Source organism: Hyperolius riggenbachi, chromosome 7, assembly GCF_040937935.1.
Source record: "Hyperolius riggenbachi isolate aHypRig1 chromosome 7, aHypRig1.pri, whole genome shotgun sequence".
Classification (NCBI taxonomy): domain Eukaryota; kingdom Metazoa; phylum Chordata; class Amphibia; order Anura; family Hyperoliidae; genus Hyperolius; species Hyperolius riggenbachi.
Genome location: NC_090652.1, coordinates 13,987,371 through 14,000,890, shown reverse-complemented (window position 1 = coordinate 14,000,890; position 13,520 = coordinate 13,987,371). Strand labels below are relative to the sequence as shown.

At 46.8% G+C, this 13,520-nt stretch overlaps 1 protein-coding gene across 1 annotated transcript in view; it reads left to right on the top strand.

Annotated features, from left to right (window-relative positions):
• LOC137524104 (zinc finger protein 605-like) overlaps positions 1-12,512 on the top strand; it is a 125,579-nt gene extending 113,067 nt beyond the window's left edge. Inside the window, exon 3 of the mRNA XM_068243611.1 lies at positions 10,153-12,512. Coding sequence (XP_068099712.1) covers positions 10,153-11,693 — 1,541 coding nt within the window. The 3' untranslated portion in view covers positions 11,694-12,512. The remainder of the gene's footprint in view (positions 1-10,152) is intronic.
• The last annotated feature ends 1,008 nt before the right edge of the window (positions 12,513-13,520 follow it).

The following is a 13,520-nucleotide window of genomic DNA, read 5'->3' as shown; positions in this document are numbered from 1 at the left end:
ATCCGGCTATCTGTAATGGGGATGATGGGCTGCCTAATAGTGGCTATCTATACTGGGGAGGGGGGCTACCTTATACTAGGGGGACATCTGCTTTGTAATGTGGGGAGGAAGACTACTGATGCACCTGGCTTTTTAAACCCTTAAAGGGAAACTAAACTGAGAAGGATATGGATTTTTCCTTTTAAAATAATACCAGTTGCCTGACTTTCCTGCTGATCCTGTGTCTCTAATACTTTTAGCTACAGCCCCTCAACAAGCATGCAGATCAGGTGCTCTGACTGAAGTCAGACTGGATTAGCTGCATGCTTGTTTCAGGTGTGAGATCCAGATACTACTGCAGCAAATAGATCAGCAGGACTGCCGAGCAAATGGTACTGTTTAAAAGGAAACATCCATATCCCTCTCAGTTTAGGTTCCCTTTAATCACTTTATTTGGTCTGAGGGAGTGGGCAAAGACCCACAATTTGCGTTGCCTGTGCTTATTAAAAATTAATTATATTTATATATGTATATATATATGAATCTGTCGTTATTACGGTAAGCTACCTCCCCTTTTTCTCTTTTATTTGTTTTAAACTCAGTTTTATACACTCCTGGGTGCCTCTTACCCCCTATATGATGGCTTACCAAGTCTTCCAGATGCTGACAATTCAGACCACTCCTTGAGCTCCATCACTCTGTTATCAATGGCTGGAGTGAAACAGACTTTCTATAGTTTATAGATTTCTGAATTTTATACCACGGGAAAGGGTGAATATTTAGTGATATGAAGGGTGTGAGCAGGAATCCAGGTGCATGCATCTCTATGGAGAGAGCTTGCAGGGAGTAGTAGTTTTATTGTTAGGGTAGTCTGCCTTTATTCCTGAGAATGATACAAAGTATCTATGTGGGGGGTTAGTTTACATAATTGCCCCTTAGGGAGGGAGACATAGAGAATAATATAATCTGTGAATAGTGCAGAGCTGTGATTGGCTGATCTTGTATGCCATGGATTACTGAGCCCATAATGCTGGGAATACACGGTTCGTTTTTGCCTTCGTTTAAACCTTCGATTCGTTCGGTAAACGAATCGAGTGTTAAAAACGTATGTGAAAATAGTCATAATCTCATTATAGTTTCGATTAATAGACCCCAAAAACGAACGACTAGTGATCGAACATGTTTGATATTATCTCTCTTTATCCATCTAATCGAGCCATTGGTAGGCTTGATGGCTGTTCAGATCGATTATATGTTCGTTTATGCTAGTCCGTCCCTGTAAAAAGGGATTTTCGTTTCGTTTCTTTGCAGCCTTCGATCATTGGAAAAACGAAACCATCAGAATCGAAAAAAAAACGAAACCGTGGGTGGTGATATTAACCGTATGTCCGATTATTTCGGGATCGAAAAGGACAAAAGGCACAATCGAAACGAAGGTTTAAACGAAGGCAAAAACGAACCGTGTATTCCCAGCATAAGATCCTCGTGGAGCAGCTCCCACCTCCAGCTGGTGCCTCACACATATGCACACTCTCTGTGTTACCTTATCTCTGGAATTCCCTCACTTCTTGTGCTGTCAGAGGTGTTTCGTGTTTATCCCAGCCGTTATGGAAGGCAGGCCGGTATCTCTTCCCTGTGAAGGGGAAATTTTCCCTGATAGCTTTTCCCAGCAGCTGTTCATAGCAACAGTCATAATTACAATGCTGTACAATAGAGTTGTTGTGGATCAGTGGCGGTCTCAGGGAGGGAGGTGCTGAAGGAGCAGGATCTGTGCATTGTGTCCATTTTCAGCAGATGAGACAGGTGCACCATATGACCGTATCCATTGTATCTCTAATGAGAAGATGCCAGTGTGCAGTCAGGAGCCACTGGTGTTGGGTAATCCCACAGTGGGCGAGGTTGGAGTCTGCACAAAAATGATGACTGGTGGGTGGAGCCAGGTAACAAGAGGTATGACTGGTAGGACAGGTAGAGAAGATAAAGGCTGCAGCTGGAGAGTGGTTGGGTGGCCTCCCCTGCTTCTGTCCTGGTACTGGCACTGTCCCAGCTGGGAGATTTTTTTTCTATGGCTCTTGGAAGGTTTAGGGTTAGTAGGTGATGGACAGGTAGGGTCAGTATATGGAGCTGCAGTCCCATCTGCCCAGTTCATCAGCTGCCAGAGCCATAAGTAATGATAATTCATAGCTAATTAGCTGCAGGCCTCAGCTCTTATCTTCCTATATCTCCAGCTGTTCTCTCTTCACATTCTCATCCATCTATCGCTGCCTGCACTGCTGTAACCTCCCAGGAATGTGTGCATGGAGAGGAGGAGAGAAGCACCAGATGATGAGGAAGGCACACTGGGAGAGAGGACTGTGGTGCTGATTGTGCAGATACCACGGCTTATGGGATGTTATCACCCCCTAGCAATGTATGTTCTTTTCTGAGCATTGATTATTATTACTAATATCTTACAGCTATAATTTGTTATCCATTTCAGAACTGAGATCTGACCTTAAAGAACAAATTACATATGTGAGGAGTGATCAGCAGTCTACGGAGGAGGGTGACATTATGAGTACAATTAAAGAGGAAGAAGACGAAACATATGTGAGGAGTGATCAGCAGTCTATGGAGGAGAGTAGCATGATGGGGACAATTAAAAAGGAAGAAAGAGAGACCTATGTGATGAGTGATGAACAATCTAAAGAGGAAGGTGGCATAATGGAGACAATCAAGGAGGAAAAAGGAGACACCTATGTGAAGAGTGATCAGCAGTCTATGGAGGAGAGTGACATGATAAGGACTAGTGAAGAGGACATTATTACTGGCATAAGCATTGGTGAGTGATAAATGTATCTCCTTTTAATGTCCAGTACAGATAAGCTGTGTGCTCTACATGTTGTCAGTATACAGGAGTCCAGTCTGAGGAAGGCTTCATAGCTGAAAGCTTACTCCTCTTCTTCTAAGTTAGCCAATAAATGGTATCATCCTGATTCAAAACATCTTGCTTTCACTAGTGCAATAAGCTAACTCTCTAACTGAGTCACTAAACTCTCATTCACAGTTAGTCTCATATGAGCACAAATCTATCACAAAATGCAAATACACAGCACTGCTCTCTCCAGCACAACCTCTCACACAGTACTGAGTAACAGCAAGGAGATAATCCAAGATGGCATCCGCCTTATATAGGGAAGGGTGTGGCCAGAGCTCCGCTCATTCCTGTTGGTTGCTAGGGACATTGTGATTTAAAAAAAAATGCACATCCATAATAAACTCGAAGTTGTAATTACAGTTTACATTCGTAATTACTGGTGCACTTGCAGTCAGATTTTGTAACCGCGATGGATTACGGATTATGACTATGGTGCTGTAGGCCACAATTACAACTTGTCATTACAGATATCCATAAATTACAGGTCATTATGCCCAACACTACCTGGGACAGAGGAGGAGGCAGAAGGGAGTTAGAATGGCCTCCCCTTGACCCCCTGGGGGCCGTACCGCAAACAACAGGCCTTCAGGAATTACCGCTTTAGTACACGATAATCCCTGTCTGGCAGACGGCCAAGCAGGCAGTGCCACTCACTTCCTGTTGGTGAAGCAATCACGTGAGTAGAAGCGCACTGATTAAATACGCTTCCATGCATGCGCAGCGCGTCAAAATGTGGCCGTCAGTTTAAAAACACGTGCGTCTCCATAGACTTACATGACTTCTCGTCCGCCGCAAGAGCCGCACGGTAACGTAGGTATGCACTTGCTTTGGGGATGCAGCAAAAATGTTACTTCCATCGCATTGTGCCGCACCACGTCGGTATAAAAGACCCCATAGACTAACATTGCCCTAGAGGTAGGCTGCGGTGGAAATGTGGCACCGCGCTGTGTCAGTGTGAAAGGGCCCTCAGGCATCTGTAGTGAGGTGCACCCTGCCGCCAACTGCATGGTCCAACAACCAGGACACACATTCCACTACATGCTGGTGGGGGGGGCTGGGATGGCAGCCCTGGTAAAATAAGGGAGACTGGGGATCCCCAATTGTGGAACCAAACAGCACATCAGCTGGCGGAAGGCGGCACTTTCCACCAGCTGATAGGGCAGGAGCTGTTGGGCCAACAATCTTGCCAGGAGCCCATTGTTGAGGATCACTGTTGGGTCAGTTGAGGCGAGAGGCCTCTTCCATGCAATCATTTCGGGAGAGAGACCTGGCACTGGGTGACAAACTGGGGGGAGGAGACAGCTGATGAGGTCTGGATGCTGCTTCCAGCCTGGTGTGCAGAGGGGGTTGGCGTGCAGTGTGACTGGGCAGGCTGCACATGATGCACAGACAGGGCTGTGGAGTCGGTACAAAAAACTTCGACTCCTCGGTTAATGAAACTACGACTCCGACTCCGGGTACCCAAAAAAGCTCCGACTCAGTCTCCTCGACTCCGACTCCTTAGTCTTATACTTAACAGGGTGTAACGATTGGTGTCAGCACGCATAGAGAATCTAATTATTGGTGATCTGCAGTATCACCAAGAATACATATATATACCTGATTATTGATGATCTGCAGAATCACCGATAATACAGATATACTGCTAACCTCTGGACACCTGAAGTGTGTAAGTGTTTGGTGTAACAGTAGAAATTTGGACCATCGGGGTAGCAGGTGGTCCAATAAGTAGAGACAGACTCTACTGCAGTCAAGGACTCCCGGAGAAGGAGACCCTGACTGGTATTGCAGCAGTGCCCCCTCTGAAAAGCAGAGGGCACCTGCAGGAGGGTTGAGCACCCAAGGGGTGGGTGACAACCAGAAAGGTCGGGCTGGCCGGGTCTGCAACACACTGACAGATTAAGTACAAGACAGAAGGCTGATTCGGTATCCAAGGCAAGCAGGGTTTGGCAACGGAATATCAGATGTGCAAGGTACCGAATCAGAGATCAGAGGAGTAGTCAGGAAAGCAATAAGTCATAACAGATATCAAACAATGCCTAGTCTGGGTGTGAGGTCCTTGGTCTCTACACCCTGGAACTAGTCTGAAGTATAACAAGTTCCCTAGTCTGGGTGTGAGGTCCGTGGTCTCTACACCCTGGAACTGGTCTAATGAATAACACAGATGATACACAGTATTCCTAATCTGGGGTGTGAGGTCCGTGGTCTCTACACCCTGGGACTGGTCTAAGGAATATCACAGATGATACACAGTATTCCTAGTCTGGGGTGTGAGGTCCGTGGTCTCTACACCCTGGAACTGGTCTAAGGAATAACGCAGATGATACACAGTATTCCTAGTCTGGGGTGTGAGGTCCGTGGTCTCTACACCCTGGAACTGATCTAATGAGTAACACAGATAATACACAGTAAACTGGCTAAGTGTGGATTCCCAGGTCCACCTGGTTCCACCACACTGAACGATCTGACTGAGGTCTGAGTGCTAACACATAGGTATTCGCAACGCCAGACAACCAGCAACTGAACAGCAAGAGACATATATAGTGAAGCGCTCCCCAGCGCCGCCCAGCTCCCATCAACCAATCACGTGCTGAGCTGGGATCAGCTGACCGCCTCGATCAGCTGACCCTTTTCCTATTGGTATAAAGAGCCTGTCTTGCAGCGCGCGCAGCTCTCCATCTGTGTGCACTACTGGGTCCAGACAAACCAGACGCACGCTGCTGCGGAGAAACCGCCGCTTTGTGCGCGGAGACCGCCGCCTCACTGTCTGAAGGCGCGGCGGCTTCTCCGCAATTCGTCACACAGGGCTGTGGATTTTGTCCAAAAATCATCCGACTCCTCAGTTTATGTAATCAACGACTTCGACTCTGAGTGCCCAAAATTGCCTGGACTCCGACTCCTCGATTCCAACTCTGACACCACAGCCCTGTGCACAGAGTGGTAGATAAAGGAAGACGAGAGGGGCCTCTTGCTGCTGCTTCTCCTTCTGACACACTGTCCACTGCTGCCCTGTGCATTAAATCCCACTGTACCATGTGACGGTTCTTAAGGTGGGACATCATTCCCGGTGTCCCCAACTTGGTGCCGCTTACCCTCTGCTCACCGACCCACCACAGAGGTTGTAGACCATGCAGGACTCATCCTTGTGATGAATGGGGAAGTAGCCCCATGCCGAGGATGACCGTGACACACTCCTGCTAGTTGTAGCTGGCTGTTGCCCAACATGGGACTAGGCGCTCCTGAGTTTGGCTCTGCTGCTGCCTATCCTATCAGTGGAGTTCATGCCCCTAGACTGCACCTGGAGCACGATCCTGACCGATTGACGCCTGACTAATAAACCATCACTGCTGCCTGTAGGTGAACCAGTTGGCATCCACGATCGGTCGCCCATCTCATTGACAAAAGACAAATCATCCTCAAATAGTTTGGCCTGGGGACTGGATAGACGAGGTGCATCCAGTGATAGGCCCTCCACCTGGCCATGATGCACCTCTGAGGTCGACTGGGGGATGACTTTATTTTTGGGGCCTGGGTGAAGAAAAAACGGGCCATTTCCTTCACCACAGTCCCCACCAGGTCTTGGGAGTTTGGTCCCATTGTCTCCTCGAGGGATCTCCCCACATTCTGCCCCAAATACAATCCCCCATAGAGGCTGCCTGCTGCTGGCCAATGGTGCGCTGCACAGGTCAGGGGGGTTTGCCTGCTGCTGCTGCTGCCAACCACCACCTCGTCCTCTCCTTGCACAGGTTGTGGATGTGACGGGTGGGCCATGCCTACTGACATCCAGACAAGGACCCGCCTCATCCACCATCATTCCACCTGCGGCTTGGAGTGTCATCACCCTTGCTGTGCTTCATTGTGAACAAACATAGGGGGTGAAACACTACAAATGTATTGGGGCAGCTCAAGGCTTGGGGAACGCAAAAAAAAAAAATTAATTGTGAAAGAGGAAGTTGTGTGAATGTTCTCTAACTAAAACTAAAGCACAATGTATTTATTTATTTTTCTGAAAAGAAAAAAATTTAGACTAAAATAAAGAAAAAACTCAAATTACAAACTAAAATTAAAAAAAGAAAAGTGAAATAAAAAGAAAATAAAAACAATTTAAAATAAATGATATGAAGAATAAAAATGAAATAAAAAGAGCACAGAAACTTTCTAATCAAATCAAAATCAAATAAAAATATATATATAAAAAAATTAAAGTATATCAAATTTGAAATAAAGGAAAAAAAATCAAAGATTAAAAAAAAAAGAGAATCACACAACGCTCACTCACTACACTACACTAACGCTCACTCACTACACTACACTAACGCTCACTCACTATTACTCACTGCACTCACTACACTCACTACACTAACGCTCACTCACTACACTCACTGCACTCACTACACTAACGCTCACTCACTACACTAACGCTCACTCACTACACTCTGAGGCTGGGTTCACATATGGCATAGCTTTTTTTTTCTGGCATTTTCCGCAGGTGCATTTGCTTTTTTTGTATTGCATTTTTGGTGCATTTGCATTTTTTATGCAGATGCGTTTTTCATGCGTTTTGGGTGTGTTTGTACGCGTTTGCGGTTTGCTAATAGAAAACGCATATACGTTTTCTATGCGGTTTTATATTAAATATATGCAAATCATTAGGAAGACAACAGGAAGCGAAAACACATCAGAGATCTTTACTTTTAAATTAAAAATGCTGCAGAAACGCATGGAAAACGCAATGCATATGCGTTACCATAGACCTTCATTATGTGCGTTTTGGCAGCCAGCCAGCATATTATGCAACACTGCAAGCATCTGCAGAAAGCTTACTGTAAATTGCAGGTGGAACGCTGGTCCTTCTGCGTCTCATAGACTAACATTGTTGCATAAAACGCGCAGCTTTTTCCGCTCCTCCAGCGTTTCTGCCATGTGTGCTCCCGGCCTAAAACAAGCTAATTCTCTGACACACTACAGCTAACCTTCTCACTCACTCACTAGTCCCTCACTACACCAGCCAATCCCTCATAGGTGGGCTGGAAATGTGCAGTTTGCAATTGAGTTTTCAATGGCAAGCTTGCAGTGCAGGGAGAGATTGGGCGAGCGTGTGACTGCAGAACTCTCCTGCTGTTGCCTGTGGCTGGCTGTGTAGTGTGTTTAGCTGCTTGCCCGACCCGGTATGTGGCTGCTCGCCCTGCTTCATTGTTTGGATAGCTGTGGGCAGCCGGAACTGGCTGGTCTTGTGGGCAGAGAGTCACTCGCCAGATGTTTCCCACCTCCCTCCTCCTCACAGCAGAACTACCAGTCATTCACCTCTCCACTCGCCTCCAGTGCCAAAGCATCCTCTTCCCTTCCTCCGTCATCAGCTGCCTCTGCGCATCTCTGTCTGCAGCCAGCATTTCCCATCATGTGATTTGCCGGTAATGTGGCGACAAACCACATGTGAGAGACACTGGTGGCAGAAAGCAATGTACAGTGGCAGCTGATGGAGGAGGGGAAGAGGAAGCTCGGCGCTGGAGGCAGGCGGGGAGGTGAGCGACTTGTGGTGCTACTGTGAGGGGAGCAGTACTGAGGTGGGGATGGGACTGACAGGCTACCTAAGCTTCTGGGGGGGGGGGGGGGATCTGCCTATCTATACTACAAAGAGGGGAGGGGGAAACATCTGGCCACCTATACAAAAGAAGGGGGGGGGCTGGCCATCCATACTACAAGGAGGGGGAAGCATCTGGTCACTTATACAAGAAATGAAGGGGGGCATCTGGCCATCTATAGTACAAGGCGGGCGGGGCAACACCTGGCCATCTACTGTATTCTGCATGGTAGAGGGGAAAAATATCTGGCTATTAAAAGTACAAGGTGAGGCGGGGGGGGGGGGGGCATCTGGCCATCTATACTACAAGGAGGGCAGAAGCATCTGGCTGCCAATACTGCAAGGGAGGAGGGGAGCATCTGGCCACCTGTGGTGGTGGTGGTGGTGGGGGGGGGGGGGGGGTGACTGGTGTATTGCAGTGGAGCTGGGGGAGCATTTGGCTACTTATGTTGGAGGATGTTGTTCAGGAGATGCTGTTTGTCAGGGGGCAGCTGGTGACAGTTGGCTTTGGGCAGTAAAAAGTACAAGTCAGGCCCTGCACTACACTACAGTCTGCCTCTGCTCTCTCTATCACACTACAGCACACCCTCTCTCACTGTCACTAGGCCTCTCTACACTCACATCTGACTTTCTGCTCTATTCACACTAACTTCAGCAAACTACTCCTCCCCTCTCACTAGTGCACTACAATCTGTCTACTCACTCCTCACTCACTCACTATCTCACACCTCACTAGATTCTGTCACACAACTCAATCCACTCACAACTGATTCTCTGCAGCACAATGCAGCACACTGTCTCCCTCAATATCCTCCTCCTCACTGAACCCACAAAATGGCTGACAGTCTCAGCTCTCTTATATACAAGAGGGGAGGGATAGCCTGTGATAGGTAGCTAGGATCTGGTTGCTAGGGCCTATAATTGGCCCGGATTGGTAGAGAATCCGATTGGCCAGTTAATTCTGCTATATTTAATGTAAGCTAGAATTGTGGATGTACGCATAATTTGCACATTTCTACATGTAATCCGCAGTACACTGATAAGCCTGCAATGACCGTGGTGTTCCTTTTTCCACAGTAAATTTTGGAAATGTAATCCAGTCACAAGACTGGGAAATACTCGGTAGTATTGGACCAGATCTCTTGCTATAAGTACATATAGGTCTGTTGTCACAGGAGTAACACATTGCTTCCACTGTCTCATCAAGCTCTACATTCACTGCTGCTCAATGTATGGCCAGTGCTTTAGGTGTGGGAGGGGTCAGTGACATGCAAATATCTCTGATGTGTATGCAAATGTCATGCAGATTGTATGCAGATAATCAGATTGGTCAGGAAATGCATTTGATTGGCTGAACTCCCAGCTACATAAAATTTTCATGCAAGCCAAAGTTGTAGTCATGTGATTGGCCGCCTGTAATGAGCTCCACCTTCTGCAGTTCTCAGTCAGGCTGATAACTTGTGATGGTCAGTGGCATGCCAATAACTCTGAGATGGTGCAAACTGTATGCTAATTTTATGTAAAGTTATGCAGCTACTGCATCTGGTCCATTTCCAGTCTGCACAAACTTTGCCTCAACTTAGAATTATCAGCAGCTCACTGACCATCCCTAATGATAATTGTTCCTCCCCTCAGAATTCTCTAACAGGAAGTGATGATGTTTCTCTATTTTCAGCACAGAGTCCCGGCATCAGGAACCTCTCAGAGACTCGTCTCTCTGTATCCACAGACTGTACAACGGATGATGATGTCACTGGACAAGAGTCTCCTGCAGATATCCTGATTACTCAAAATATTACCCCAGGCCCTCCTCACCTGTATCATCCTGAGGGGCCTCTTCACCAGCACAGCTCTCCCCCTGCTGGAGGATCTCATTCCTGTTCCATATGTGGGAACTGCTTTTTGAAAAAATCAAGTCTGGTCATACACAAGAGAATTCACACTGGTGAGAAGCCCTATTCGTGTGCTGAGTGTGGGAAATGTTTTATACAGAAATCACACCTTGTCATACATGAGAGATATCACACTGGAGAGAAGCCCTATTCATGTGCTGAGTGTGGGAAATGTTTTGTACAGAAATCAGAGCTTGTCGGTCATGAGAGATCTCACACTGGTGAAAAGCCGTATTCATGTGCTGAGTGTGGGAAATGTTTTGCATGGAAATCACACCTTGTCCTCCATGAGAGAACTCACACTGGTGAGAAGCGCTATTCATGTGCTGAGTGTGGGAAATGTTTTGTACAGAAATTTGACCTTGCTAGTCATGAGAGAACTCACACTGGTGAGAAGCCATATTCATGTGCTGAGTGTGGGAAATGTTTTGTACAGAAATCCCAGCTTGTCAGTCATGAGAGAACTCACACTGGTGAGAAGCCCTATTCATGTGCTGAGTGTGGAAAAAGTTTTTTACTTAAAGCAAGTCTTGTCAGTCATGAGCGATCGCACACTGGTGAGAGGCCATATTCATGTGCTGAATGTGGAAAATGTTTTGTACATAAATCTCATCTAGTCAGACATGATAAATCTCACACTGGTGAGAAGCCCTATTCGTGTGCTGAGTGTGGAAAATGTTTTGTACAGAAATCAGACCTTGTCAGTCATGAGAGATCTCACACTGGAGAGAAGCCCTATTCATGTGCTGAGTGTGGGAAATGTTTTCTAACGAAATCAGAACTTGTCAGACACGAGAGATTTCACACTGGTGAGAAGCCATATTCATGTGCTGAGTGTGGGAAGTGTTTTGCACGGAAATCACGCCTTGTCATACATGAGAGATGTCACACTGGAGACAAGCCCTATTCATGTGCTGAGTGTGGGAAATGTTTTGTACAGAGATCACACCTCGTCAGTCATGAGAGATCTCACACTGGTGAGAAGCCCTATTCATGTTCTGAGTGTGGGAAATGTTTTGCACACAAATCATACCTTGTCAGTCATGAGAGATCTCACTCTGGAGAGAAGCCCTATTTATGTGCTGAGTGTGGGAAATGTTTTGTACAGAAATCTCATCTTCTCAGACATAAGAGATCTCACACTGGTGAGAAGCCCTATTCATGTGCTGAGTGTGGGAAATGTTTTGCACACAAATCCTACCTTGTCAGTCATGAGAGATATCACACTGGAGAGAAGCCTTATTCATGTGCTGAGTGTGGGAAATGTTTTGTACAGAAATCTCATCTTCTCAGACATGAGAAATCTCACACAGGTGGTAAGTAAGAGTCAGTGAAACATAACTTCACCTTTAGTGAACCTGAACTGGCCGCCCAACACAGCTGGAAGTAGGGAGTATGGAGAGTGGAGTGCAGCAGCCAATAACAGGCTTGTTCAGTTCCGCTTATCCCTCTCACATCGCTGGTGAGAAGCTCTATTACTGCACTGAGTGTGGGAAATGTTTTGGTTGTGGTTTATTTCTTGCTAGACGCACCTGGCAGCATATTATACAGAGTCCCGGGGCTCTTTCATGCTACTCAGCCCATTGGTTTGTAAAGCAAGTCCCTGAGCTGAGGTGGGATGATGGGATAAACATGGCTACATATAGTATTAAGTCTACTTAGTAATTGGTTGTGTTAAAATTCTATTTATTCCATTGCAAGAGTTAAAGTAAATCTGTAATTAAAATTAAAGCAAAAGTTTGAGCCGTACCCCTCTGGATCCTCCCCAGGCTCCCCACATCCTTTTCTCGACCAGCGATCCAGTTCTGCATCCTCTGGAAGGTCACAGCCGGGCTCCCATCCATGCAGGCTGGCACACTGCACGGGATGCCTTGTGCTTGCACCCTCTGGAAGGTCACAGCCGGGCTCCCATCCATCCATCCATCCATGCAGGCGGGCACACTGCACGGGATGCCTTGTGCTTGCTCCCTCTGGAAGGTCACAGCTGGGCTCCCATCCATGCAGGTAGACACACTGTGCGGGATGCCTTGTGCTTGCACCCTCTGGAAGGTCACAGCCGGGCTCCCATCCATGCAGGCGGGCACACTGCACGGGATGCCTTGTGCTTGCACCCTCTGGAAGGTCACAGCCGGGCTCCCATCCATGCAGGCAGACACACTGCACGGGATGCCTTGTGCTTGCACCCTCTGGAAGGTCACAGCCGGGCTCCCATCCATCCATGCAGGCGGGCACACTGCACGGGATGCCTTGTGCTTGCACCCTCTGGAAGGTCACAGCTGGGCTCCCATCCATGCAGGTAGACACACTGTGCGGGATGCCTTGTGCTTGCACCCTCTGGAAGGTCACAGCCGGGCTCCCATCCATGCAGGCGGGCACACTGCACGGGATGCCTTGTGCTTGCACCCTCTGGAAGGTCACAGCCAGGCTCCCGTCCATGCAGGTGGACACACAAAACTAACTGCATTTTCCAGATGAGTACAGGATTCCCTGAAGCACTGAACACATTTGTTTTATGGTGACACAGTCTTTAAATGTTTTGCATAACTAGCATCTGAATTTGACCTGCACCATAAGGTCTTTTATAAATATCTGTAGCTCAACCATGCAATGTATACCCAGTGTGAGAACTTTATATATGCAATGTGGGATATCAACCTAATGGTGGCCATACATGGTACAATTTTCTCATACAATCTTATAATTTCTATGTAGTATAATTAAGTGAATATACTGAAAGGATAATTTAGGCAGTTCCCTTATATTACATAGAAATGGTAAGATTGTATGAAAAAATTGTACCATGTATGGCCACCATAAGTATTCATTAGAAGTCTCACCTACAACCTGTGTAATTTATAGAAACAAAAAGTAGTTCAGGGAGCCTCAACTAGTCATAGAAAAAGGCACTTTATTAATAATAAATACATGCAGGAAAAAATCCCTTTAAACCTCCCCTTTAAAAACAAATATGGATGTGTATATAACGAGGCAAAGGACCTAGTACTAAAGGAGTGCACTCCTAATGTCCGTAACCGGTATGATTTATTCTTCAGGGCCCCCCTGATTATAGATAGTGTATATCCTCGCAATAGTATACGCCAGGTGACAGTAGCAATTCAAAAATCTCCATGCAGCAGATCAGTGCAAACGG